The 27656-nt window shown below is 35.1% G+C and overlaps 2 protein-coding genes and 3 pseudogenes across 8 annotated transcripts in view; 3 read left to right on the forward strand and 2 right to left on the reverse strand.

The window, feature by feature from the left end:
* Positions 1 to 13800, reverse strand: part of LOC107502123 (piggyBac transposable element-derived protein 4) — a 19241-nt gene extending 5441 nt beyond the window's left edge. For 2 of the 5 annotated variants that reach the window (XM_016128978.2, XM_016128979.2), the window contains exons 1-4: positions 13608 to 13800; positions 11788 to 11913; positions 9995 to 10055; positions 9083 to 9167 (exon numbers count right to left, since the gene is read on the reverse strand). The gene's annotated coding sequence lies outside the window, so the exon portion shown is untranslated. Of the gene's footprint in view, positions 1 to 9082; positions 9168 to 9994; positions 10056 to 10532; positions 11751 to 11787; positions 11914 to 12025; positions 12280 to 13607 lie in introns of those variants that run through there. The other 3 variants (XM_016128980.2, XM_016128981.2, XM_016128983.2) reach the window with 3 other exon arrangements.
* Positions 11575 to 12553, forward strand: LOC107502121 (annotated as a pseudogene).
* Positions 13801 to 14000: 200 nt separating the features above from the next.
* ARID4A (AT-rich interaction domain 4A) overlaps positions 14001 to 27656 on the forward strand; it is a 56274-nt gene continuing 42618 nt past the window's right edge. Inside the window, exons 1-5 of one of the 3 annotated variants that reach the window (XM_016128975.2) lie at positions 14001 to 14352; positions 15409 to 15465; positions 17230 to 17340; positions 19281 to 19346; positions 20482 to 20572. In XM_016128975.2, the coding sequence (XP_015984461.1) occupies positions 15460 to 15465; positions 17230 to 17340; positions 19281 to 19346; positions 20482 to 20572 (274 nt within the window). In that variant the 5' untranslated portion in view covers positions 14001 to 14352; positions 15409 to 15459. Of the gene's footprint in view, positions 14353 to 15042; positions 15304 to 15408; positions 15466 to 17229; positions 17341 to 19280; positions 19347 to 20481; positions 20573 to 27656 lie in introns of those variants that run through there. The other 2 variants (XM_016128977.2, XM_016128976.2) reach the window with 2 other exon arrangements.
* LOC118600744 lies at positions 25843 to 25961 on the reverse strand (annotated as a pseudogene).
* LOC118601196 lies at positions 26402 to 26520 on the forward strand (annotated as a pseudogene).

The following is a 27656-nucleotide window of genomic DNA, read 5'->3' on the forward strand; positions in this document are numbered from 1 at the left end:
CTTCGGTATAAACTTATGCAAGACTTTATGTTGAAAAATTTTAAATGTTGGTGATAGAATGAACTAAACAAATTGAAGACTCAGTATCATTGTTAAGTCTCCGTAAACTAATTTACAGATTCACTGTAAACCCTGTCAAATTTACAAGCTCTTTTCTGGGTGGGGGTTGGGGATAGTGGTGGTGGTAAGAAATCCATAAGCCATTTCTAAAATTTATATGGGAAAAGGAATTAGAATAGCCAAAACAATTTCAAAAAAGAAAAAAAGGCCCATGCCATCTTATTTCAAGACTGAAGTTACTATAACAGACATTTTTAAAATTTTAGAACTGTGTTTTTTTTAATAGACATTAACAAAACAAATAATCTAAAAAGATTGACAAATATGATCAAATGACAAAAATGAAAATATAAATCAATAGGGAATAGTGCTTTTTCAGATGGTACTAGACAATTGGAAATCCATATGCAAAAACAGAAACCATCAAGAACCAAATCATACCTTGATACCTACATATAAAGAAATGAACTCGGAAGTGTTCTTAAGCCAAAATGTACCTCAAACTCTTAATTATAACTTCTAGAAGAAAACAAAAGAGCTCTGTGAATTTGAAAGAGTTCTCAGATACTATACCAAAAAGGCGTGACACACAAATGAAAAAAAAAAAAACTGAAATACTAAATTTCATCTAAATTAAAACCTCCTGTTCTCCTAAAAACACTGAGAGTGAAAACTCTAGGTATATTTGCAAATCACACATCTTACAAAGGGCATGTCCAGTATGTACAAAGAACTCATAAAATTCAACAATAAGAAAATAACCCAATTTTTAAAAATTGGCAAAAGATTCAAACAGATAATTCACATTACAAATAAAACTAATATTCCTTCTTTGACCATCTAACCCCTTCAAGAGGTAATTGCCATATTATATGTATCCTTAGTCCATAAATAAAAGCTCTTTGCAAAAGTAAATGCTGGTGTAATATGGTTAATATATAAAGGCTGTTGAAGAGCAAGTGTCCTTATACATTCTGAATTTGTCTTTGAAATGTACAATTTGGAATTTTGATTGTTACTATGTGAAATCACGAAGTGGAATTTTAGGAAGACTAAGGAGTTGAACTAAAAAGTCCGAATGAGAATTATTAAAAACTTTTTTCCAGGAAAAGCCAACAGGTTTCAAGACCAATGTAATATGAAAGGAATTATTCTTAAGCTGGTACCAAGGAAATAGTGATAATTTAGAGAAAAGGAAATAGTATATGAGAATTAGAAATAAAAAGATGATAACGTACAGTCTTTGTTTGGTAAACTGGTTTGTCAACGGCAACCAAGTGATAGTAGAAAAGAATCAATGCAAACATTTGCATGCCTAAAATGTGTCACATTGCCAAGAAAGATTTAAAAAGTTAAGTAAAATCCAATTCTTTCCCCAGTAGAAAAAAAGGAACATTTAAAATCACTAGCAAGATATATTAGAAATATGTGCATTTGTATTATCATATATAAATATACTGTATGTACATACTGAACTAAAAATGTGTGCTTTGGAAAGAGAGGAAGATAAACTGACAAACAAGGAAGGGAATTTGGGACAGTTTTCTGGAGAGCTGGTGGATGAATTCTCCAATCAGTGAATTTAGAAAATTTAGGAAAACTAAGGATGTCTGTAAGTAGTAAGAAAAAACTTCTGAGAAGCCAATAATTCAAAGTAAAAAGACTAATCTTTATAAGAATAGGATGAACAGAATTTAGATGACAATGGGAATTACATGTGGTGGATAACTTTCTCCATCTGGTTCAAAGACCACCTGTGTAAGAATTCGCCACAGATTTGAAACCATGAGGTCTGAAGTGAGGCCCAGGAATCTGTACCCTGAAAAAGTACTTGATATGCTTATGAATAAAATTTGAGAATCACTGATTTGGACACAGGTTATTAAAAGGAGAACATGGCAACAGAAACAATTACAGGGTTTCAACAGATGAGATTTCTGTTATAAAGCAAAGTGGAGGATGAAGCTGTAGGTCAGGAGGGTATTTAGGAAAACATTCTTTTTTCACTAAATTTTTAAAGAAACACATGTCTCAGAAATATGAGCACATAGTAAGATGATAAAAAGAAGTAAATGGTAGAAACTTTACAGTAGATGGTTTCAAAAATCTTAAAATTCAGCGTTAGTTCTCTGAAAATTTCCAAAATGCCACGGAGCAGATAAGGAACAAATTGCTTAAATGTTCAGGAATTAAAAAGCACCTTTCATATTTTACTGACAGGTCAAAAAAGAGAAAAATAGCTCTGACTTAAGGCAGGCCAGGTCAATTTGGTCAAAGAAAATTTTATAGAAGCACATGGCTCTACCACTGCAAGAGAACCTTAACACAACCCTTTCCAGCAATATCAAGGATTCAAGATTACATTGAAAGTATGTTCTACTGACACATTCTATTAACGCCTAATTAGAAATTGATTTCATAGGACAAAAAAGTGACAGATAATCCACCACTTTATCACTAAATGTTCTTTTTATTCACAAGTTTAATTGTAAAAGATTATTAAAATCATTTTACTGTATTTTTTGTCCAAAGATAGTCTATATTCACAATGTAGCCTATTTCTTTTCTAATCACCATCTGACTTTTCACCTGTTCCGACTGAAAATGGTATAAATGTGGTTGAATGCAATTCTTACATATTTCTAGAGAAGTCTACTAGAAATGAACGTGGAATTCTTTGTTCATAGGCAATGATTCGTTCACAAACAAAATATATTTAATCTAAAGGCAAGCCACAACGCTGTCAAGTTATATGCTAATTACTACTGACAACAAAAGCATCTCTTCCTGGCAACCCTCTTTCATGATATGAAGCCAACTGAAGCTTTCTGATAAATGACTTCATAAGTAGGTATGATGTGCCATTTCCCCTTTATCTCGATATTCATACAGCTTCCAAACTGAGTATCAGGAGAGCTGCTTTAAACATGAAACTCGGGCTCATCTACTCTAAATTCATTCTTTTCCCTAAATGGAAACATGAAAAAACAGGAAGTACTTGGCAGCATAGAGAAGCAAGTTTTGTGGCTTAAGTATTTACTGGTAACAGACTAGTTCTTCTTGATGGTGTAATAAAATGCAGAACTTCACATCTGAGAGGAAAACAGCAAAAGGCTGCCTTGGTTACCAAGGTTCCCCTGGCAATTTAAAAGCCTTTAAGACAATATCATATGATAATAGAGGAATAAGAAACAGAAAGATGGCTTTTCTTTTTGTTATGTTCCTCTATATAAAACCCCCTCCTTGTCCTGTCTAAGCCACCGAAATTATACAAACACTAGGAGCAGTTTTATGACTAAGGAACATGAAGATTTAAAAAGATTTCTGGCTTGGTTTAAGGGAAACTACTTGGGGAAAAAGTTTTTGTATATGCTTGCCACAGGATTTGAGGTAACCCTACATACAAAAAACAAAACAAAAAACAACAACAACAAAAAACAGGAATATAAATCCCTAAGTGGACTGTTAGGATTAGCAGACTCAATAAATTAACACTACTAAACATAACATAAAGCCAACAAAAGGAAAAAAGGAAAGAAACATTTCCCCCATGCCACTCTGCACAGCCCCCTCCAATTCCACTGCTGCTGAAACAAAGCATTTACAGATAACAATTAATTTGTATCTTAACTTTTAAACTATCCTACTTAAGGGTATAGCAGCATGTATCAAGTACCCAGTAAAATGTTAAACTATCAAATAAATGTAAAGCATCATTATCTAGTTGAATCCCACCCCCGCCACCCCCATCTCAGAAGGCTGAGACCTATACAGGAAGTCATAAAATCAATTTTGTGGGTTATAATAGACTTTTTAAAAATAAATACAGGAAAAAAATACTGGAGTACCCAGTACTTTCATTTGTTGTGTGTATGGCCAGTACACACATATACAGAAAACAGAAACTTTACTATAACAAAATTAATCTTCACTTGCTTAGCTATTATTTCAAATATATTTTATCAGCCAATGAAAGCATTTAGAACACTTGTTAAATAAAACAGTAAGGTAGGCAGGACAATAAAGTTCTGTCAGACTTTGATCCTACATGGTAGGAAGCAACTTCCTTAAGTGCTAAAATTATAGAGTTAACGTCTGATACTTCTGATTCTCAGGGGTTATTAAATATCAGTTAATCTTTGAGATATTACAAGTATCCTTTAGGAATTCTTATTTGAAAAATACAGTGGCTTGGACCTGTTATGTATCAAGAACTACAAATACCTAGCCCCATACCCCTTATACTCTTAAAAGTAAATACTCATGCAGAGTAACGTATGCCCCAAGTCACAACAAATGAGAACAGGCTTATGATCGGAGCACAGAACATCTGGTTTTCAAACACAGTGTTTTTATATTAGGATACTTAATCCAACATGTCACTGAACTACTGTAAAAGTTCTGAGAATTTTTTAGCTAAGAGTACATAATTGCCACTTTAGCTCTATGAATGCCTATTATGAGCCTGACAGTTTAACTTATCTCCCCATTTCTCACCATTCTCATTTCTTCTAAATCTAGAGGCCAAGACCCTATCAATTTTATAATAACCAAGAATCACATAAGTGTCTTCATGAAATATCTCACCCAGTTTCTTATCTCAGCCTATCCCTACTTTCATGCTGAGAGGCCTAATGGTACTGTGATAAGAAAAATGTACTTGTAGAGTGAGATTATGAGTTTAATAACTGATCGAGCCATGTGGCTTGTATGTTGTTATTGGCAGCAGATGTACCAAGTCCTAGCCAAACTTTTCATAAATTTGGATCACTGGTGATGAGGAAAATTAATGGGCATGCAGATCTACTGTGAAAAAAACAATCCCTCTAGTGGTTAATCAGACATACTCTCTTAAAAAAAATAATAATAATAATTCTTGAACTGTGGATAGTCCCCATTATGCTCTACCCACTACATGACCTTGAATCTGACCCAATTCCTAAAACCTCAAGTGATCTCACTTTAAGTAGCCCAAAAGGCAAGACGTTCCTAGTGTACAAACACCAACAAAGCACATTTCACTGGCATGCATGTCAGTGAAATATCATTTAGCTTGCTTATACCTTTTACAAACCTTCAATCCACAAATGAGTGCCGACTAAATACCAAGAACTTTGATAAGTTCTAAACCTTTGAAGGTAAATTAGGTACAGTTAGTTCTTTGCCTATAAGAATTTCATAACTTAATAAAGAATATCCAAGTGGATAAAAAGTGAATAAAAAGCTAAAATGTAGAAAGTAGTAGGAATAATGAAAGAAGAAATATATGAAATTCATATGAACCGATTACCTACAGTTGTAGGTTATCAAGGAAAGCTTCACTTAAAAGGTAGCTCTTGAATATGTGGCAATAGGGCAACATTTTAGATGGTGGGAAAAGTATGAATAAAAACAAAGAACTGAGAAAACACAGAGCTTGTAGGGGGGAGCCATGATAGTTTTAGTGTGACTACACCAAACATACCTGAGGAGAAGAAGGTTTAGAGAGGTTGATGAGCTTCAGGAAGGTACTGAATCAGAGGCGAAAAGTCTAAATGCTTTATTTCTGTATATAAATGTAATAATATACTCTTTTAAAATATTCTTGGAATGACAGACACTGATGACAGACACTATACAACATCATTCTACAAACTAACACCACCAAATATTTGAGTGCTTCCTACACACTTGGCATCATTTTAAGCACTTTACATGTATTAACTCATTTAATACTAATCTCAACATTTGTCAGGTCAGTTTTATTATCCTCATTTTACAAATGAGGCTTAGAGGTTAAGAGATCGGACCAAAACCACCCCTTCCCACAAAAAGCCTGGCTGTACCTACACATTCTAAAGCTGGAGGTATCTTTTTTAGTATACCTGAGTAATTTTAAAGCTATTATTCTAATGGGGAGCATGGAGAAGACCTACATCCTGTAACTCAAATAACTTAATCTTTGAAAAATAAAAGGTACCAGAGGCAAGTGATTAATAAGAGAAGCAATTAAAAAAAACATACACATAATCACATAGTCATTAAAAAACAATACTGACAACTAATGCACAAATATTTCTGAATGTATTAATTACTTTTTCTCAATCTATAAATACTTTATGTCCTTGTAACTCAAAGCTAGTATGATGACAGGAAAACTTTTTTACATTTATTTAAATGAGATCAGAGAGTCCTGACACCTTAGCGAAGTAGGTCAAATTTCATAAGCTCATCTACCATCCCAAAAGGCTTAGGTTTTATAAAAACATTAAAAATCCGAATCAAAAATAAAAAAAAAATTAATATTATGATTGGTACCTAACAAAGCATTTAAAAAACTTTTTTCTAAAACAAATTTGTAACTTTTCCCTTGCTAAATGGCAGAAAACACTTTTTAAAGCCCTAGGAAAAAGAGGAAGCCAATGGAGATTAACTAATTAAATTAAGTTCTTCCTCTTTAAGAATACTCAAAAGTTAGCCTATTCTACATGTTGATACGTCTAACTGCCAAAGTCCTTCCTTGAACTGAACACTTACATTTCATCTTTTGAAATAAAAGTGGTTAACCAAAACAAGACAATTAACATTCTTAGATTTCATATATTTAAATACTGACTAAACAGTCATGTTGCACAAAATTATGTTACCTCTCTATGTTAAAATGAAAATAAAATGAAACACAAAACTTGGTCCGCTGAGTAAGAGGATGGAAAGATATTTCACCCCACATATCTGAATAGTTTAAAAACATACATATATAAGACACTCTCTTAGAACTATATTTTTAAAACATAAAAAACTAACCTTCCCTTAATTTAGCTGGAGAATCATCTGGTTTCCCTACACTGACTTTACTTATTAACCCACTTAAACTTTTCAAGTTGTACTTTAAAAATCAAAAATAAGAAAGCCCCTGAATGAAACTGAAGGTCAAAACAGAAAATATGAGGTCAAGCATATGTTTTGTCCTGATTAGGGACCTCATAGGCACTTTGAGAAAGAAAAGAATAAATGTGTACTGGACATTCAAGCTCTTATTAGCATGTTTAAAACTGATTTCACATTCCTTAACAAACAGTGGCTTCTCCTGACTTTCAATATTAGTTAATGGTATGATCTATTTCCTGCTCCTTAAAATCTTGAGTGTTTTGTTTTCTTTCTTTTTTACCTCTATAATCACTTAAGAAATGTAATGCTGTCAACCTTTTTTCTTCACAATCTCTTACCTATTCTTCTCACTCCAGGGCCTACTCTAGTTTCATCTCATGCTGACACCACTGTAACAGAATCTTAATTGTCTCCCTACCTCCAATTCTTTTGTCATTTCTCAGTCACACTGGACACTGTTTCCAAATAATTTTGCACTATATTTTGTGCATATTACAACTCTGTGTCTGTTCAAAAACCTTCAGCAAAAATAACTAAAATTAAAAGTCTATAGGAAAAATAGCTACAGCAAATTATGATTAAATAGTATATAATAAACTCAATTGAAAAATAAAATATCAACACTCTAATATAAATGGACAAGTCTTGAATAGGCAACTCATCTATTACTAATAAGTGAAATTATAGTAAAAGGTCCCATCTTACTAGTTAACAAAATATTACACAGAAAAAAAGAGCTCAAAATATTTTTCACCTATTAAATTAGCAACAATGATTACAGACTACCCAAAGCTGGCCATTAAACTCTGAGAGATGGTGACAGTATAACTCTTTTGGAAAACAACATGGCGATGTTTCAAGAGTCATAAAAATGTTGACACAATGACCTCTTAAATCAATACTAAAAGAACAGTCCAAAGGACAGAAAATATTCTATGCCATAGATGATAAATGCAACATAATATTGAAGAACTAGAAACTAAATGGTCAGGAAATAGAAAAATGCAGTTAAAGATAAAACAGTTTGATTGAATATTTTCAGACATTAAAATTATTATGGAAATTGTGTAGTCATATTGAATCCTGTTACAATGTTAAAGGACAAAGAAAAACAAAAATTACTGTTAAGATGAAAGAAAGAATATACGTACAGACAAGGAAGAAGGAAATTTAAAAAATCTAATGTTGGGGTAGAATTAAAGTGATTGTTTGGTTCCAATTTGAAAATAAAACAAAACAAAAATTAATCTGAACATCCAGCTTTGAAGGCTCTCTAGAGGTTGCCAAACCTGTACAGAGGATAAGCACCCCACACAATTCTGATGTTCAGCTAATTTTAGAAATACTGGTATGTTTGGTCTTACAATTTTCCCAATGTAATCTTTAGTCAGTCATCCTCTCCAAACTGGTTTACTCACTGTCCCAAACTTAGCTTCTCTTATACAACTGCATCCTTGATCACAATGTTCCATCCACTTAGAATATCCCCCTTTCTTCTAATTTTACAGATTATATCTCACTAACCTTGAAAAGCCTCCAATGATCACTAAATAAGCTTTCTGTTTTTCATTATAAAACAATGTCTTCTTATAAACAATTTAGGTTGATTACATAATAAACTTTTCAAAAATCTATTATTCTTGAGCCATGATTTAAATCTTTAAAAAGTTATCCAAATTCATTCTTCTTAAATAACCTTTTATTTACTTTTCACATGTGTAATTATGTTCTTCCTTTTACTGACAATAAATTCCTTGAGCACAGATCCTTGCCATGTAGGAATGCTACTAGGTAACCTAGACCAGCTTGAATCCAAATTCTGAAACATGCTGTCATTTTAGTTAGACACATATATGAATGGAAATCCAGTATCTATGACACAATGTGGCCATAAAATCAGAAGTGGCATCTAATAGGGCAAAAGACATACAGAGACTATAAAGGACGCTTTGGTTACAAATACACACTTTGTAACTTTCCGGAAAATGAAATTAGGAAAGCAGCTACATTTAACACAACATTGTTCTACTTCTCTACACAGATATTTACAGAAACATCTGTACAATGGAACAAATTCCATTTCTCAAAAGAGACATATGTAATAGTAACACAGCTGATCTTGATTATTAAAAAATAGTTAAGTAAAACTGCTTACCAAAAACAGAATTTTCAAGATAGCAAATCCAAGTCTTTTAAAACTGAAAAACCTTCCTTCAGTTTTCCATAAAATGAGGATCACTCTAGAAGACAAAGACTTATTTTAGATTTCAGTATGCTATAGTCCACATACTCAAAACAAAGACTGTTTTAAAATTTCCATTACCCTTTTTCCCATTTAGAGAAAAAAAGTGCAGCTCACTGCCAGTGTTAATTTAACATCACGTGTAGGAATGCTATGCTTTCTAAAATTTGACATTTTCAGCAATAGAGAATTACATTTTGTAAATGGAAATACCACTACTAAAAACAGAATGCTATAAATAGAATGATGTAATTTGTTTCCAAAGACTATCCATACACTAGAGTAATGGTAAAATAATAAAAGTGAGATATTTTGCAGCAAACTTTAGGGGTTAGGTTAGGACTATATCTACGAGTTATCTCAGGGTAAATGCTGCAGCTGCAAGCACCATCAGTGAGTGTGTGTTCTTGGGACAAATGGGAAATGGGTTAAAAAAATATTTGCTTCACTTCTGAACACTTTCACTGATGAGACCTCTCTCTACATGTCAAGTATTTTACCATGAGTAAAAGAAAAAAATCAGGAAAATGTTCAGTGTTCCATGATTAAGAATACAGAAATGGGAACCACATGAATGGGTGAACAAATCCATAGGGATGTTCTAATTTCGAGATTTCAGTCTAAAATAACACATTAGGAAGCTAATTAAATAGCTGCATTGTAACCCCTGACCAAATAAAACATTTTGCTTTCAAAATAGGTTTCTGTCACAGAAACATTATTAAAAATTTGACAATTTTGATTTTGTAGGAAACATTCTGTTAATTTGGGCCCATTGATATAGTTTACAGAAATAATTCTATCATAATTTTCCTTTATTCATACCTGAGATGGTCTAGCGATGCTTTATTCATTTAGTTTCTTTCCATTAACATATCATAAAGTCCTTAAAAAAAAAAGAAGAAAATAAAATCCTGAATAACTGTTCTTAATGAGTTCTCTAAAACAACATTAGCAACTACAAATAAATTTAGTATGAAATCAAATATCTGGAACACAAAAATAATTCTGAGGGTTAAGACAGCATCTGAGGAGTCTCATGAGTTCTCAGAAGAAATTATTGTTAAAGAAAACATAAGTTAGCTTATTTTACATATTTTGTATACAAAGTGCATAGAGATTCATAAGAAATACTGACAAAGCATCTATCATGTATCAGGTAGGCAAATGTAATAGCGATTAAAATCTCTGTTGCTGCCCTCTGGAAGTAGAGTCTCAAACTGGGGAAGAGCCAAACGACTGCCATGAGGCATATAAAAGTTCCTGTGAGGGCACAAAATCACCATGAGCCTGCATACAAGGATGGAAACATTAGAGAAGGCTACAGGGAAACAAAAAAAAAGTTAAATGCAACTAACTATACCTTAAAAACAATTTTTTTTCACAAGCTTTAAATGTCTCTGCTCTGTAGCAAAATGTTTCACCATACAAAAGCCTATTATAAAGTGAAAAATAAAAATAAATTAGTTTTAAGAATTCTTAAGGTCCAAAAAAATTTTCAAATTTATTTTACTATATGCTGTGACTTAAAGATTGTAATAATTCTACTTTCAATAGAGATCTAGGAGAGAAACTTAAAAAATAAAGCTAAAGAAAAAACATAAAGTGTAATAAAAGCAGAAATGACAATAAAAAGTTTAAGTGCAAGAAGAGCAAAAGCTTTCTGATGGACAATTGCACAGGATCAAAAGACTTAAATGTAATTTCTTTGGCCTTACAGTTCCACTTCTGGGAATCTATCCTGAAGGAATAATAAGTGAAGGAAGATCTAGATGCCCAGAAATTTTAGCCATAGATGTCACTTCTTATGCAAAATTTTGTAAAATATACACAAGGATATTCAAACACAATATTGCTATTAAGAGAAAAATCAAGAGCTCAAGTTATATGAATTATGGTACGTCTATCTTGTAGAACACTATGCAGCCAAGAAAAAATCCGTTAAGAAACAAAATATTTCTTATGTTCCCAATGTTTTCTATATATACAAAAAACATAGGTGACAAAATGAATCTGATTCAAATGACCTTTACTTTGTAAAACAAAACCAATGAAAAAGAGAAACCCCTCTGTATGAAACATAAGCGCAGTTTAAAATGTAATTACCTTTTGGTAGAGGGAATAGATTTTGTGTTCTACTCCTGGCTTTTTAGTAATCTCCCATAGCCCACAGATGTGTTATTTTGATCAGACAATAATTGAAAGTTTCATAGTGGAATGATAGGTGATTATCTCCTGGAAAGTTCAGCAGTATTGTTTCTAATTTCTTTAAGGAAAAAAGCCCACTTCCCTTCTAAACTTATTGAAATAGCTTTTCTAAATGCCAAATTTCTAAATAGGAAGAAAAAAATCACAAAAATGTTAAAAACATTAAGTACTTAAGTCCAAAAATGAGACCTGCATGAATGGGTAAAGTCATGTCCTAAGCTTAAGATTTCATTCTAAAATATCACATTAGGAAGCTAATTACAGATTCATTTGAACCTTTGACCAAATGAAACATCTTTCAACTATGGTTCTTCCATTTTGCCATTAATAGCTCTACTTTACTGGTCCACAAAAAACTTTTCCGGGCGTTCTCCTCAATTCTAAAGATATTTACAGATGTAGGAACTCACCTCAGAAATACTTCCAGGTCGGACCATGACTCTTTGCGTTTTCTCTTTCCAGCCGGCGCCAAGCCATGGGCACCCTCTCGGGACGACTGGCACAAGCGCCGCAAGACCGGGGGGCAAGAGAGAGCCCTACCACAAGAAGCGAAAATATGAGCTGGGACGACCACTGACAATACTAAGATTGGCCCCCCGCCGCAGCCGCATACACACAGTCCGGGTCTAGGGAAGCAACAAAAAGTACCGCGCATTGAGGCTGGATGTGGGGAACTTCTCCTGAGGCTCCGAGTGTTGTAAGCGCAAAACAAGGGCAGATGTTGTCTACAATGCATCCAACAATTAACTGGTCAGCACGAAGACCCTAGTAAAGAACTGCATCGTGCTCATTAACAGCACCCGACAGTGGTACACATCCCACTATGCCATTGCCCCTGGGCTGCAAGAAGGGGGCCTTCCTGAGGAGGAAGAGATTTTAAACAAAAAACAATCAAGGAAAATTCAGAAGAAATACGATGAAAGGAAAAGGAATGCCAAAATCAGCAGTCTTCTAGAGGCACAGTTCCAGCAAGGCAAGCTCCTTGTATGCACTGCTTCAAGAACAGGCCAGTGTGTGGCTGAGCAGATGGCTACGCGCTAGAGGGCAAGGAGCTGGATGGAGTTCTTCTATCTGAGGAAAATCAAGGCCGGAAAAGCAAACAATCCTCCTCCTGTCTTAGCTCCTGTAATAAAGGTGTTTATTGTGAAAAAAAGAAAAAAATAAATCCTTCCAGGTATTTTTGTCTCTGAGAAGTCGTTTTCTTCAGGTCAACTGCCAACAAAACCCAACAATTATTAAATCACTCAATCATTTTCTACTCTGGAACCTCAATGATACAGAGTAACAGAGTTCAATACAAAGTATTGAGATAATTTTAAGAAAATATCCAGATCAGTGTGACTAGATTACTCAATAAAAAGGCTAACATACGGTTCATCGTATTAATAAGTAAATTTGAGAAAAATCACTTTATGAATGAAAAATTGATTCGACTTTACTTAAACCGTTCTCGTGAGTAAATTTAGTCAACGTGGATTATCGGCGATATTTTCCGTTTTCCCAATTATCTCATTCTTCAAAATGACTTGCCAGTTAATACTCTATTTCCACCATTTCAAACGTTTTTGTTTTACTTCACAGAACACAAGATTCTGCTAATAGAACAAGATCAATGGCTGCCCTGACAAGATCCTGTCTGGGAGGTCCTTTTTTTCAAGGTGTTTTCTGTCCCTGCGAAAACACTGTTACTTCCTTCGAAAAAGTAGCGTAACTTCATGCAGCGTGGAACAGCTGCTTGTCCAAGGTCGGAGAAGAGTCTCTGTTCAAGTGAATTCCTCAGCGTTCCGAAACTGGAGCTTATTTGCGTGAGGAGCACGCGGACCCGCCTCTCCCCACGCAGAATATGTCTATGTACCTTGCCTTTCCTATCTTAATTAAGAAGGCGCCCACAACCAGTGGCAGGCGCTTGGCTGAGAATATGACGAATTCCCGAAATGCGCGTCTAAAGGGAGGAAGAACTGCTCGGAGAGAAGCCAGACAAACTCTAGAAAACCTCTCGAGACGAGTCCAAGGGATCGGCCCCGAGAAAGAGATGTGCGCGTCCTCTCCGCCTCTGACTCTCCGGCGGCGGGAGAGGAAGCCTCGCCCCCTTTCATCCCGCCCCCATTCCCCACCCCGCGGCAGGGAGCACTTTGCCATGGCTGCCCTGTGGCCCCTTAACTTCCGGTGCCGGTGCCGCTAGAGCTGCGCCATCCCCCAGTCAATCGGACGACCATAGCTTCCAACTGACCTTTTTAAAAGACCCGCGACTCTTCTGACCTTCAGTAGGTGCTGCCTTGGAGGGAACCATGGATGGGTGCCGCCTTGAAAAGAATCTATGGGAGAAAAACTGTCCTCCTGACTCACCAGAAACGTGAAATGCGATAGAGCTGCGGCCACCGCTGCCCAGACAAAATGGCGCCGAGCAGCCGCTTTAGCGCAGGCGCCTTGGAAAGACACTGCCCCGCCCCCCGTGCAAGTCCTAGCCGCAGCTCCGGGTTCGGTTTCGGTGGGACACTCCACTGCCAATCCTCGTGCGGGACTGCTCTTCCTGACCCTTCAATTTACCAATCAGTGCTCAATCAAGCACATCCGGAGTTGTCTCTTCCAATCAGTTTTCAGAACTTGCTTACTCAATACCTGATTCTCCAGTAATGTTAGACTCCGGACACAGCCAATGACAAGTGGAATATGTCCTACCTGCTGTTTTTCGCACCAATCCCTGAAGTTTCAGAGCTACATCCAATGAGGACGGCAGGCAGCGGGCTCCAACCCGAAGCTCTTCGGCGTCATGAGCAGCCAATAGGAGTTCGTGTCGAAGCGAGCCTGCTCAACAGCTTGTTATTTGGTGGATTGTGGCAGTAAATCGGGCGAGTGGGGAACCGGGCGCAGGAACTGCCGCCGCGGCCGGGAGTGGTGCTGCCCAGACAGGGGCCCACGGGGCTTGGTGGGACGGAGGACTCGGGAGCTGACAGCGCGCACTTTACCCGCAGTTGGTAGGTGGGGAGGAGGGAAGCGGGGGACACTGAATGGACGAAGCAGCATAGCAGCTGCTGCTGCTGCCCGGGGTCCCGGTGCAGTTGGAAGCTTTGGAGGTGGAGAAGGAGATGCTGGGCAGATGGTGCGGCGAGCCCCGGGAAAGGGGCACGTCCCGGAGCAGCGGCAGCAAGTGCCGGGACCGCCGCCGCAGCCGCCTCCTCGGCCGCTTCCCCGGGAAAATGGCTGTGGGGCTGGCCGCGCCGCTAAGTTTGCTTCCGCGCCGCGGGGAGCGGGCTGCTTTGGGGAGCCGGCCCCCAACTCCGCGGCGCGTCCTCCCCGGTAGAGTCCGCAGCAGGACCTGGAGAGGCTGGGGGACAGGTCCTTCTCTGGGCTGTACAAAAAGTTGAGGCGGGCGCGGGGAGGAGGCGGTGGCTGCCGCTGTGCGGCTCCCCTCCCCTCCCACACACTGTCCGGGCCACCTCCCCTCCTCCTCTCCGCCCCCCGGCCCCCTCCCCCTGCGCGGGTCGCCCCTGGCTCTCGCGCCTCCAGCTGAAGGCCGCGGCCCCTGCCCCTTTGGGTGAAGAGGCGCTGCTTCTTCCTGACATGGTGCAGAGCGGAGGAGGGAGAGCAATGGCGCCGTGACACTCCGCTGCCGCCACCGCGGGCCCGGGGCGGGCCGAGGGGGCCGATCGGCGGAGGCGGGGCGCGGGCCGAAGTCGAGGTATCCGGGGGGCGGCGGAGCAAAGGCTCGGCGACCGCGCCTGTCGGGGTCTCGGGGAAGCCCAAACGGCTCCCTGTCCTTTTCTAGAGCGATTGGTCCTGGGGCTCCGAGTTGAGCATTTCGGGTCCAAGTGGAGAGCGAGGCGGGGGCGCGGTGGGCCGCTAGCGAACTCCAGCGCAAAACGGGTTGCCCCCCAGCTCCTGAGTCCTGCCTGGTTACCTTCCAAGAGGATCTTATCCTTTCGTTGGTGAGGGTTCTGCTGTTCCTCGTTGGCGTTTGTTTACTTTCTTTCCCTGGGTCGCTCCTCTATGTAGACTGATTCTATGCTTCTTTCCCCTCCCCGTGATTCTAGTGACGGAGAAGATAGCTCGTTGAGCTGGAACCCCACAGGTCACCAATAAAAATGAAGGTAAGTGAAGTCAGCGCTGCTCTGAACCTCGTGCCCTGGACACTGCCTGTCGTGAGGCTGCTGCTGTGGAATGTCATTTTATTTTTTTTGTTTTTATTTTTTGCTACTCAAGATTGATTTCCTCTACTAAGCAGCGCTTTCTGAAAATGAGGTCGTATTGAATGAGTGAGGAATGATCATTGTGCCTAAATGCAGTCAGTTCGGCCCCTCTCCGAAGCGATAGCACTTTGGAAAGGCTGTGGCAGCCTTTCCATTGTTGTCCATTGGGCTAGTATTTTTAAGCACTTCCTGTGTTGGCAGCAACCTTTGCAGAAGTAAAGCTTTTGTCCTGCTTTGGTTCTTTGGGGAATTTTTTAAAATTTTTATTTTTCCCCAGTGCCAATGCGATTTGCTAAGGAAAGAATATGTAGATTGTGTAAGAGAATCATTTCTGCTGGGGATAAAGTGAAATTCTGTGGCTAAAATATTTGAAGGTGAATTAAAACTAATAGTACAATTCGATTGTTATAATATTTTTAAACATATTCAACCTAAAAATATATATATTCTTCTGAAGACAACTAATATTTAAACATCGTATGTGATATTTAAATGAAACTGAAGGTATAGCAATCAATCTGTAGTGCTGTGGCATTAAGTGTTCCAGGTCAGATATATACTTGCCAAAATATTTCTTTTCAATTTGCATTTGTAAATGCACTGACTTTAAAAGATACTTGATCCCTTAGTTATTTACTGTTTCAGTGTATTAAACTCTGAAATATAACATTTTCCCAAATTTTCTTTTGCTTTTCTTCTCAAAGTGACATATGTAACCTTCTTTAATGTTACTTGGGAGAATTGGAAAATGATAATCATTTTGGACTTAAAAATATTTAAGTATCAATGTAATCTTTGCACTTGGCAACGTTAATCAAGTTTGTATGAATACACTTAACTTTGGAAAAAAGAGGTAAAATAACAGACTAGATAGGAATCATTCTGTTACTGTCAAGATTAAAATGAATCGTAGAATAAAATTTCTCACATCTTTCAAAGTACCATGGTCATTGCCTAAAAATAGTCTTATTAAAGGTTATTAATATTTTTACATTTACGAAGAAGGTTAGTGTGGTAGACTAGGTAGGTATGGCTCTAAATCTTGAATAATCAGTTGATATCTCTGCATTCATCAGCTGAATTTAGACTTAAACATTTAAAATGCAGCTTTTAGCAAGGATTTTTTTCAAATAACCTCCTTATCAAAGAATTGGCTTCATTTATTATCTATACTGTTACATCCAAAAAGACGTTGCCTTTATGTAGCTTTATTAATAAACATTTAATTATATATTGTTAGTGTTAATTTTAATAGCAACATTTCTTTTAATTTGAAAAGAAAATTTTCTGGAGGCCATAATTGAATTACAAAGTTTTATGAGACATTTAATATGCATGTACTTATACTTTTCTACTTTTTTCTTATTTTTAATAAATAAGTTGTAGAATTTTTGAAACATTTTGTGTCTGGGGAATAAAACATTATTATATTTCCCCACTGATACTTCCTAGTTACAGTATAAAATGTTTCATGTTATCAGGATATAATTTATTTAAAAAATATTATTAATAAATATAGTGCTTTGAGGTATTTTAAAAATTATCGATGGTATTAAGTAAATAGTGTTAATGTTCTTACTACTTTAAACACAGAACGTCTTAATGAGTCTTGAAGTTGGATGAGGGCAAAATAGTGAAATTCACATTTTATATTCCTTTCTTCAGGCGGGGGATGAGCCTGCCTACCTGACAGTGGGAACAGATGTCAGTGCCAAGTACCGGGGTGCCTTTTGTGAGGCAAAAATTAAGACTGTGAAAAGGCTGGTAAAAGTTAAGGTAATTTTTTTTTTTTTTTAAATGCAACAGCTTTATTAACTCTGGAGTGAAGAAAGTTAGGGAGGGGGAAACTAGAAATCAGCATTTTATTTATTGAACCATTACTTATTGAGTCACAATTATGTGAAAGCACCGTTTTATCTAAACCTATAGGAAAAGCACATTAAGATTTGAGAAATAAAGAACTCAAAATGAGAAATTGTTCCAAAATGCTTCTATGGAAATACTATGCCCATGATACTTCTTTTCATTTGGATCTTTCCTATCTGTGGTGTCATGCTTGCCTAGGCTATAATCTATTTTCTCCTTTTTTATAATTTTCATGCTGAGACAATTTCACGTAATTAGGAAAAAACAATACAGTGGGAATTACATTTTCAAGACAGCATTAAAAATGATTTAGGAATTTTATTCTTTAGATGCTTTGACGACCAGGAAAAAAGTTAATTACATTGTTCCCATACAATATTTGGAAATATAGAAACATACTGAAGGATTAATACCTATAGCTTACCTCTCAAATACTACCATTAATATTTTTTGTTTCCTTATAGTAATTCTCTTGTATAAATGTTTTTAATAATCTTAGTTATTTAGATTACTAAAGTATTTCGCACTTGTTATAAACATTTTTAACATTTTAGGTTTACATAATTAAGTTCACGAAAGTTATATTGGATACTGTAAAAAGATTTGATGTGGTCTACCAAGTGATGTGCATATCATAATAGTGGTGCTGTCATCGTTATTGGATCATGCTGTACTTTCAGTTTTGCAATTTACTTTTCACTTACATATCTGATCTTTTCCTATAAAAATTAAGCACCATGAAAGGAGGAAATGTTTGACTTTTCTATCCTCAGCACCTAAAGAGGTGCCTGACAGAGTGTGCACTCAAAAATATGTTGACATGAATAAATGAACTAGAGCAGTGATTCTCTAAGTGTGGCCCTGGACCAGCATCATCGTCCTCACCTGGGAACCTGTTTAAAATGAGACACACACAAACTCTGGGGATATGGTCTAGTGATTGTGTTTTAACAAGCCCTGCAAGTATATCTGATGCATGTTTAAGTTTAAGAACTAGAAAGATATCTTTTATTTGGTGGATAAGTAGATTTACCTATGATTGTTATGAAATTTATTTATATTTTGATCTGCCAGTGAAACTTTTCTTCAGTTGTTATTAGGATATCATTTAACATTAATTTCTTCTTTGTTTCATATAGTCTTTTTACTCTTTCAGCTAGGCAGGATTTGATTACTAAATATTTACTTGTAATTCTTTGAGAATTTAAACTTTTTGTTAGTATTTTGGCTTTTTATTTATTCCATTTAAAATCAATACTTTGATTGTTTGGGAAGGTCTAAGCAAATATTACCTGGAATTAGAATTTTTGTATTTGGGTACTTTATTTAGATGTTTACCCTGTGTATTTAGGAGAATCTGTAGTAGAAAAGAGTACTTATTTATAACTAAATTATGTATCATGATTATTATTCAGGTTTACTTAATAAAGGACCCAGAAAGTTCTGGTTTTAATTTACCTTACATGTAGTAGAAAAGTTGATATTGGTTTTTTTTGTATACTTGGTGACAGAACCTTTTATGACTTCTTGAAGACAGTTTAAGCTTTTACAATAATCACTACAGATTATAAATCTTCTATAGTTTATTAATTCAGCAAACATTTATTAAGTGCCTGTAATATGTATGACATTTGCTAACTGCTGGGGGTATAGTGATGAAGGAGGACTCTAGCCTCCAAGGAACTCACAGTTAATGAGAGACGATCAACATAAATATAAGACAATGTAATAACTATTATAACAGAAGTAACCACAGGATGCTAAGGAAGCATAAAGACGTTGTTACAGTGTTACCATAAATATATTGTTTAAAGAATAACATGTGAATTATTATGCAAAATATTTTTCAGGTACTCCTGAAACAGGACAATACTACACAGTTGGTGCAAGATGATCAAGTAAAAGGGCCTTTAAGAGTACGTATATTCTACAGTTTAAAATCTGAAATGATATCTATGGACATGCTACCCTGAATAAGCCCGATCCCTGTCTGATCTCAGGAAGCTAAGCAGAGTCGGGCCTAGTTAGTACTTGAATGGGAGACCACCAAGAAAGACTAGGTGCTGTAGGCATTAAAAAAAACAAAAAACAAACAAACAAAAAAACTACAATCTGAAATGATGAATTATAAATTCATACAATAACATTGAATTTTACATCTGTAGATACAATTTTAAATTTTTATAAGAATGTTAATCAGGAAACAAATACAAATGAAGTGTTAAATAGTATAAATTATGACTTACAATGGCTGTGTCTTTAATTTGAGAATGGTAAACATCTTACAAAAGTTAATTTAATATATTAGCAGGAGTTTTCAGCCACTTTTGGTTTTAAATTCGTGGATTGAATTCTTCATTTTGTTTTTTACCTGTTGCCACATATGTGTCTTCTGTTGTTATAAGATTACTTACCAAGTAAACTATGTTGACTTCATAATTCAATTTAATAAATACCTATATTATGTTTTTCATCCATTTCTCACTGTTTATGTAATAAATCTTTGTTATGTCAGCATATTGGTTTGGTTAATATCTGATATACAAAGGTCTGGAAGCTGAAAGAAGGTCAGCTGGTCCACTCCTTTCTCTCCAAGGGAACCTTTATTGAAAAGGTCCTTTAAATACAAATGCTGAATCCAATATCTCTATGAAAGAAAATTGAAGCTATTTTTGCTGTGTCTTATGGTTTTTCGATTCTTAAATTTTGCAGTTTTCTTGAAGACTGTATGTTACAGTAAAAGCTCTAAAGTAAGATTTAAGGGACTGTGTTCTCATTGTCATCCTGGATTCTGCAAATTATTTTTTCTTTCTGAACCACAATTTCCAATGGGTAGAATAGGGATAATTAACAATGGCTACCATACACCAAAGTGTTTTGGAGCTCAAATTGCATGAGCACTATAAATAATAAAGATCTAGGCCAATATAAGGTAGAATTATCGTAAGTATCTTTTTTTTTTTTTTTTTTTTGACAACCCAAGTCATACAGTTAGTGGAGATTATTTGGTTTGTTTAAATTTAGTAATTAAATTTTAATTTTATATTTCAGGTTGGAGCTGTTGTTGAAACAAGGACATCTGATGGATCCTTTCAGGAAGCTATTATCAGCAAGTTGACAGATGCTAGTTGGTATACTGTTGGTAAGTAGTTAAGTAGTAATTTATACCATAGGATTCGATTTGTAAATACACTGAATCATTATGTTGGCAGAGAAATATGTATTCTTTCTTGTCAATTTACTTGATATAGTTGGCTAAGATTTTAATGGGTCCTTGCTGGTAACAAAAATAATTCTCTCTTATAGTAACTTGGCCACTTGTGGCTGTTTCATTCAAGAAAGTACTTGTTTTTTAGATTACCTTGGTATTTCTTTTTCAAGAAAGTTAAATTATATGGTTTTGTTCCATAAGAAAAGTCAGTACAATTTAATATTGTAAATAATCAGACTTTTTAACCCTTTCTGTAATTATAATTAAAATTATATAGTTGCAATCTTTTATTCTATAATTATAAACAAAATTACATAGTTGCTGTTGGTTTTATATAAGGGTAATATAGTTGTTACCACAGAATTTACAGACTAAAATTCAAACCAGAATAGATTCAAGCCTAGGTAACTATAGCTTAATTTTTTATTTTTGATACAGTGAAGGCTCTGTTAGTAACACCTTTCAAGAAAGACATATGCTACTAATGTGAGTGCATTCTTAATGTTATACTGGCTTTAAAAAACTTTGCTGTAGTGAGTAGTAACAAGTGTCATAATACATGTAAATAAAACTTAAATGTAGTACTTACATAGTTTCTGTCATTATGTTGATGAGAATAAAACAGTTATTTCTAAACCATTATTCCTCTCAGTACTTTCAAACTGCACAATCCTCTGGATAACATCCAATCCTTTGTTTTACACCGAACAACTATAGCATTGTTTGGTTTTTATAATATGTCTTGGTGTAAACAGTATATTAATAGTGTTGTGGTTTCCTTGTAGAAGGAAAAGAAATGGCCCTTTAGGTTTACTTTTAGTTTATTTGATTTGTTGCTTTGGGTAAAAATTGTTCATCTCCAGTTGATGTTCAAAGCTGTGAAGAATACAGCTTTGGTTGTAAACTGTATTTCCTGTTTCTTACTCTGTGATTTATAATAGTACTAGTAGTGATTTACTATATGTAACTACTATTTTCTAATCATTTTCGTTCTTCTTGGACCTCCTAAAAGTTGGTATTGGTTCACAATGATCTATTATTCTGATCTGCATATTTTTAGAAAGCTTAGTTGTGACTATGGATAGTTAGACATTTAAAAACTAAGCTAATGTTAACTCTTAGAGATTAATTAAATACAATTTTGCTATATTAAACAAGGCAGTGGTAAAAAATTACAGGAGTTGTGTGCAGAATCAAAAGAAATTATATGATGCATGTTCAAATACTAATAGTGCATCCTATTTGGTACTTAATATTAAGGTTGCATACAAAGCACTTGTGCAGTTTTACTGATATGCTTCTGCAGAAGCAGTACTTTTCAGTTTTTTACATTCTGGGTTTCCAGACCCCCAAATAATCCTTCAATTATAAATAGGGATCTCTACCCTTTACATGAATGGCATTTTATCATTTCTAAAAACTAGTTGCTACTGAGCATTCCCTGTAGTGATTTTCTGTGATAGGTAATTACAGATGAAATGTATAATTTTTTTTCTCAGAGAGCTTAGAATTGTAATTGCATGTAATTCATGTATCAAGCATTAGTGTACATAAGAATCACTTAGCGCTTGTTTAAAAAAATCAGATTTGGGACCCCAAATTTCTCCAGTATTTCTGAGTGACATTCAAAGAATCTTTTTATTTTTATTTTTTTAGTTAAGCCTACAGCACCTGGCATTCCCCAGTGGTCTCCCATCCAACTTCTAACCGGGCCCAACCCTGCTTCGCTTCTGAGCTCATATGGGATCGGGTGTGTCCAGGAATCTTTTTATATGTACAATCGCTGAGTCTAACACACTTTTAAAAGACAAGAAACAGACTTATTTGGGAGAAAAACTCAAAATATTTAAAATTTTTGTATCTACATAATGAGACAGAGTGACGTATAAAAGTTAAGATGTTGAGAGGAATTATTCACTTAAGTATACTCAATATAGTACTCTACTATAAAGAATGTTTAGGTATTGAAGGGTGCAGACCATATAAAGAATGGTTGGAGTATAACGATTTTAAAAGATGACAAAATAAAATGTATGACCTCTCAAAGGTCATAAACTTTCTTTTTCTTTGAGTACCTACTACCTATTGGGTTTAATTGCTCTTTTCGGGAATTTTTCTTCATTTCTAGTTCCTACCAAAGTGTTGCATAAGTAGAATCAGAAAGTTATACAAAGTATGAATGTTATTCATGACTTTTTTAAAAGATCTTGAAATTATTTCAGACTATTAAAAACGAAACGAAGGAGAATACCATACTGCTGGTTGTGATCAAACAGGAGTTAACGATCATTGGTAATCAAGTGTTAGCAATGAGTCAGTCACATTAACTCCTCATATGGGTATTAGTTTTTCCTGATATGACTGAATAACCAATCTAGAAAGAGATTATTGATGTAATGTGACTCAATTTTTAAAAATTAAATACCTTGCCTCTAGTGTTGAATAATAAATAGCTCCAGCTCATAGATATTTTTGTTTATTTTTTTGAACCTTGGAAATATTTCCTCTTCCTATCATAAAAGAGTGCTTCCTAGCATAATTTATTTATTTGGCAGCTTTTATCCTTGCATTAAAGATAAAGAATCTGTAATGTATGGAACTGTGTTGTTATCTGTCCAGTCATTCAAAAGGTGTCAAAATTGGGATTAGAATCATATCTTTACTTGACTGTTGCCATTAACTCCTGGTAAATACAACTGTCAGTGTAAAACTCTTCTGCTTTTTTGGAATATAAAAACAGCACATTGAATTTGAAAAATAAGGAATATACCAAGGAAAGAAATTATCACTAATTTTTAGTAATTTACATATAAAATGTACATATACATCATATATCAAGTTTAATACTAAAATCTCTGATCATTTATAGATTTTTGTTACATTATATTTGAGTCAAATTTTTTTATGCCTTGTAGTTACTATTTTGCACATCAGTTGTATCAGAGTTCATGGAAGTCCTAATTAATGGAATTGAAACTTAGATTAAACTGGTAAATGAACTGACTTTTTTAGAATGTGCTGCAGGCTTATTCTCAGGCTTTTACTTGAGTTAGGGCCTCTTATTACAAATGTTTTTATAACTAAAATCAACCACAAAATGTTTTCAAAACCAGGTAATTATTCCATCGACTCGAAATCATTCCTTAAGAAAAAAGTACTAAGCAACAAAGAAATCTATTCCATAAGACTTAGCATTCTCATGATATTCTGTTAATAATATAATTAGACATATGAATGTCAATTTCTTAAGTTTCCAAGTTCCGGAATATTTTGATCTTAGCTGATGAGGGACTTCTATAGTTCTCTCAAATGATTTTATAAGTAACAGAACTATTGGTTTTACCTAGGGCATACTTATATTTTTAATTTTAAAATTTTTACTACATTATGTGAAATATTTTGTTAATCAGAACTGTGATATACAGTGATACTTGTTTTTCCAAAATCAGAATTCTCGACTTCCTCCCATGTTTATTTTATTCCTCTGCTTCATACCTATTTATTATGCATTTTGATCTTCCCTTAAGTAAATTTTAGCTCATTGGTTAACTTTCCGATTTTCAATTTCTTTATAAAAGGAAGGTAGTGATTCCTGCTTTGCAGAGTCTGCTGTGAGGATCAGGACATGATATAATCTTAATAAGTGATAGCCAGTTACATATTGGGTAAATAAAATTAATTTACTGTTATTATCTTACTATCCTCCAGCACCTAACAAAATTATGATAACGGGTAGATCTTTTGTATTTAGTAGTTAGATTAGATCCTTGCTGCTTTTGTTTCTTTGAATTTTAACAGTTTGGGATTAGGCTTCGTATATTTGTTTGCTTTGGCATTATTTTGCCTAGTATAATTAATGTTAATCAAGAGAGTGTCAGCTTTATTATTTTTTTTCAAATTTGGGTTTAGTATTTATATGTAATATAATGACAGATACTACTTTTGTAACATCTGTTCTGTCGCATTCAGTGAATAGTCTATTCAGATCTTATTTTTGGCAAGTATAAGGAAGTTCATTGAATCACTAAATACTAATAGTCTGACTTTTTCTGGCATGCTGTAGTATACATCAGGGGTCCACAACCCCTGGACCTTGGACCAATACTATCCATGGCCTGTTAGGAACTGTGCCACATAGCAAGAGGTGACCAGCGGGCTAGCAAGCAATGCTTCATCTGTATTTGCAGCCACTCCCCAGCACTAGCATCACCACCTCAGCTCCACCTCAGATCACCAGGCCCTAGATTCTCATAGGGGCACTGGTCCCTGGTGCAAAAAGGTTGGGAACTGCTGGATCTTGAACTAAAAAGAAGCTACATTTACTATATTCACCAGTGAATTATTTCACTCTTATTAAAATGCCAGTCATTATTAAAATGCCAGTCACTCTTCAATGCCTACAATTTTGTGCTCTTTTAGATGACACTTCTACCATGGAAGTTACAGAGACAACTTCTTATGGATGGAATTTCTTCATGCTTTTGGTAATCAGGGACGTCGTGATTAATAGGTCCACTATGTTGTTGAGTTTTCTATTTGTCTTTCAGAAAATCTTGAGAAGTTACATGGCTTAACAAACTTGTATAAAGTACTCAAATACATACCTTTGAATAGTTTTATGAATTAAAAAACGTCTTATATTGTTTTCCTTATTTAGTTGAAATTGGAAGGGTTCCTGTGAAAGCTGAAAAATTGTCGTTTGCATCACAGTCTTTTGAGAAGTTCCTTTGGTTCTTACATTATTTCAACTCATGGTAAAATATGTCAAAGAAATGAATTTTTTCATTCAAAAATAATCGAAGTGATTGTTTTAAAAAACAAGTACTTAAGTATATTAAATCATCAAAATTTCTCATCAGAATATTTTGATTTGGGACTGCCATTGATTACTAATAAAATACTGTGGAAAAGATTTTGTTGCATAAATTTGATATTATTAATTGGCTTATATTCTCATTTTTCTCCCTCACACCTCCACTTAAATTTGTGTATATGTGAGTATGTTTGTGTGCGTCCAATGTCACTATCTTTGGTATTGTAGGCATTAAGGAAAATTGGAACTTTTAAGATTTTATTTTTTAGTATATTTATGGACATTAATACTAATGTGAAGAATTATTTTAAGTTTGGTATAATTTTTATGATTTTGAAATATTTATTTATTTATTTATTTATTTATTTATTTATTTATTTATTTTTAATGCCTACGGCACCTGGTCTTCCTTGGTGGTCTCCCATGCAAGTACTAACCAGGCCCAACCCTGCTTAGCTTTCTAGATCAGACAAGATTGGGCGTGTTCAGGGTTTCATGGCCATAGAAGATTTTGAACTTTTAAAAGAACAGTGATTTATTCATTAGACTTGACACCATATAAATCATTTTGATATAAATGTTATAAACGTTCAAGACACTGCTAATCAAATATAGATTAGTGATGTAATTGTTGGAGGATGTTGTGTTATATCCTGTCATGGTGTCTGTTGGTCATTAATATCTGTAATGACGATGTATAAAACAGCTTTTGTGGAATCATTATAGTTCTTTGAATATGTGCTTCAGGAGCTCTTAATTGTCTCTGTAGTCTTCTGCATGTAAGAGAATCTAAACTAGATGTACTTACAAAAAAGAAATGACTGAGGTAAGTTTCGAAGTTGAGTGCTCTTATGTAATTAAGTTTCCAGCATGAAAAAAAAACAAGTTTATGATTTGATGGCAAAGTGTTTGCTAATAAAACAACCCTTTTTAAAAATGCAGGGTGTGTCTACGGCCATGCCTCCCTGAACGTGCCAGATCTCGTCTGATCTCAAAAGCTAAGCAGGGTTAGGCCTGGTTAGTATTTGGATGGGAAACCACCCAGGAATACCAGGTGCTGTAGGCATTTAAAAAAAAAAAAAAGGCAGGTTTGTAATTACATAGATAAAAAGGTAAAAGATCTAAGATACTATTAAATCAAGGTAGTGTCAAATTTTTCTTCTTTTTAATAAGGTTTGTAAATGTTAGATGTTAAAAATCAGGACATTTCTGAAAAATTAAACCTATAAAATTATCAAAATAATATAGTTATATGTTGAATATTAGTTGTTAATTATTAAATTCCTTCCCTTAAATATTTGAACAGAGTTTTCAAGTAGTATGATCTTTTAAAATTTAGTTTCCAATATACAGTACATTGCTTAGACATCTATATTGTTTGTAAAACAATCTCCCCAATTGCTCCCTCCCTCCCCTCACCCTCCACCTAGCCAACGTATTAATGGTAACTGCATTCCCTATGCCATGCTCCCCATCCCTGTGATCATCCATCAGCTACTAATCTGTGCTTCTTTAACCTTTCACCCCATTCTCCCAGCCCTTCAAATCCCCCTCTGTCCATCACCAAATTGTCCACTATATTTATGAATCTGTTTTTGATTATTTTGTTCTTTTTATTCCTTAGATTCTGCATATAAGTGAAATCATATAGTGTTTATCTTTCAACGTCTGACTTAAATGCCTTCTAGGTCCATCAAAGCAATATCTTTCCATCCCCTTCCTTTTAGTCTGTGTGTGTCTTAATTTAAAGTGAGTCTTTTGTATTTTTTCCTCTTAAAGAAGTCTCTCCAACATTTCCTGTAATGCTGGCTTTGTGGTGATAAATTCCTTTAGCTTATTTTTGTCAGGGAAGCTCTTTATCTGTCCTTCAACTCTAAATGATAGCTTTGCTGGATAAAGTAGCTTTAGTTGTAGATCTGGGTCTTCACCCTGTCGAATATTTTTTGCCAAGCCCTTCTTTCCTATATAGTTGCTTTTGGAAATCAGCTGCTAGTCTTATGGGTATTCCCTTATAAGTAATTATCTGTTTTTCTCTTGCTGCTTTTAATAGTCTTTCTTTGTATTTATTAACCTTTGGCATTTTAATTATGATGTGTCTTGGTGTGGGCCTCTTTGGATCCCTGATTTTTGGAATTCTCTGAGCTTCCAGGGGTTTTATGTCCATTTCCTTCACCAGGTTAGGGAAGTTTTCCATCATTATTT

This window comes from Rousettus aegyptiacus, unplaced genomic scaffold, assembly GCF_014176215.1.
Source record: "Rousettus aegyptiacus isolate mRouAeg1 unplaced genomic scaffold, mRouAeg1.p scaffold_m13_p_3, whole genome shotgun sequence".
Classification (NCBI taxonomy): Eukaryota; Metazoa; Chordata; class Mammalia; order Chiroptera; family Pteropodidae; genus Rousettus; species Rousettus aegyptiacus.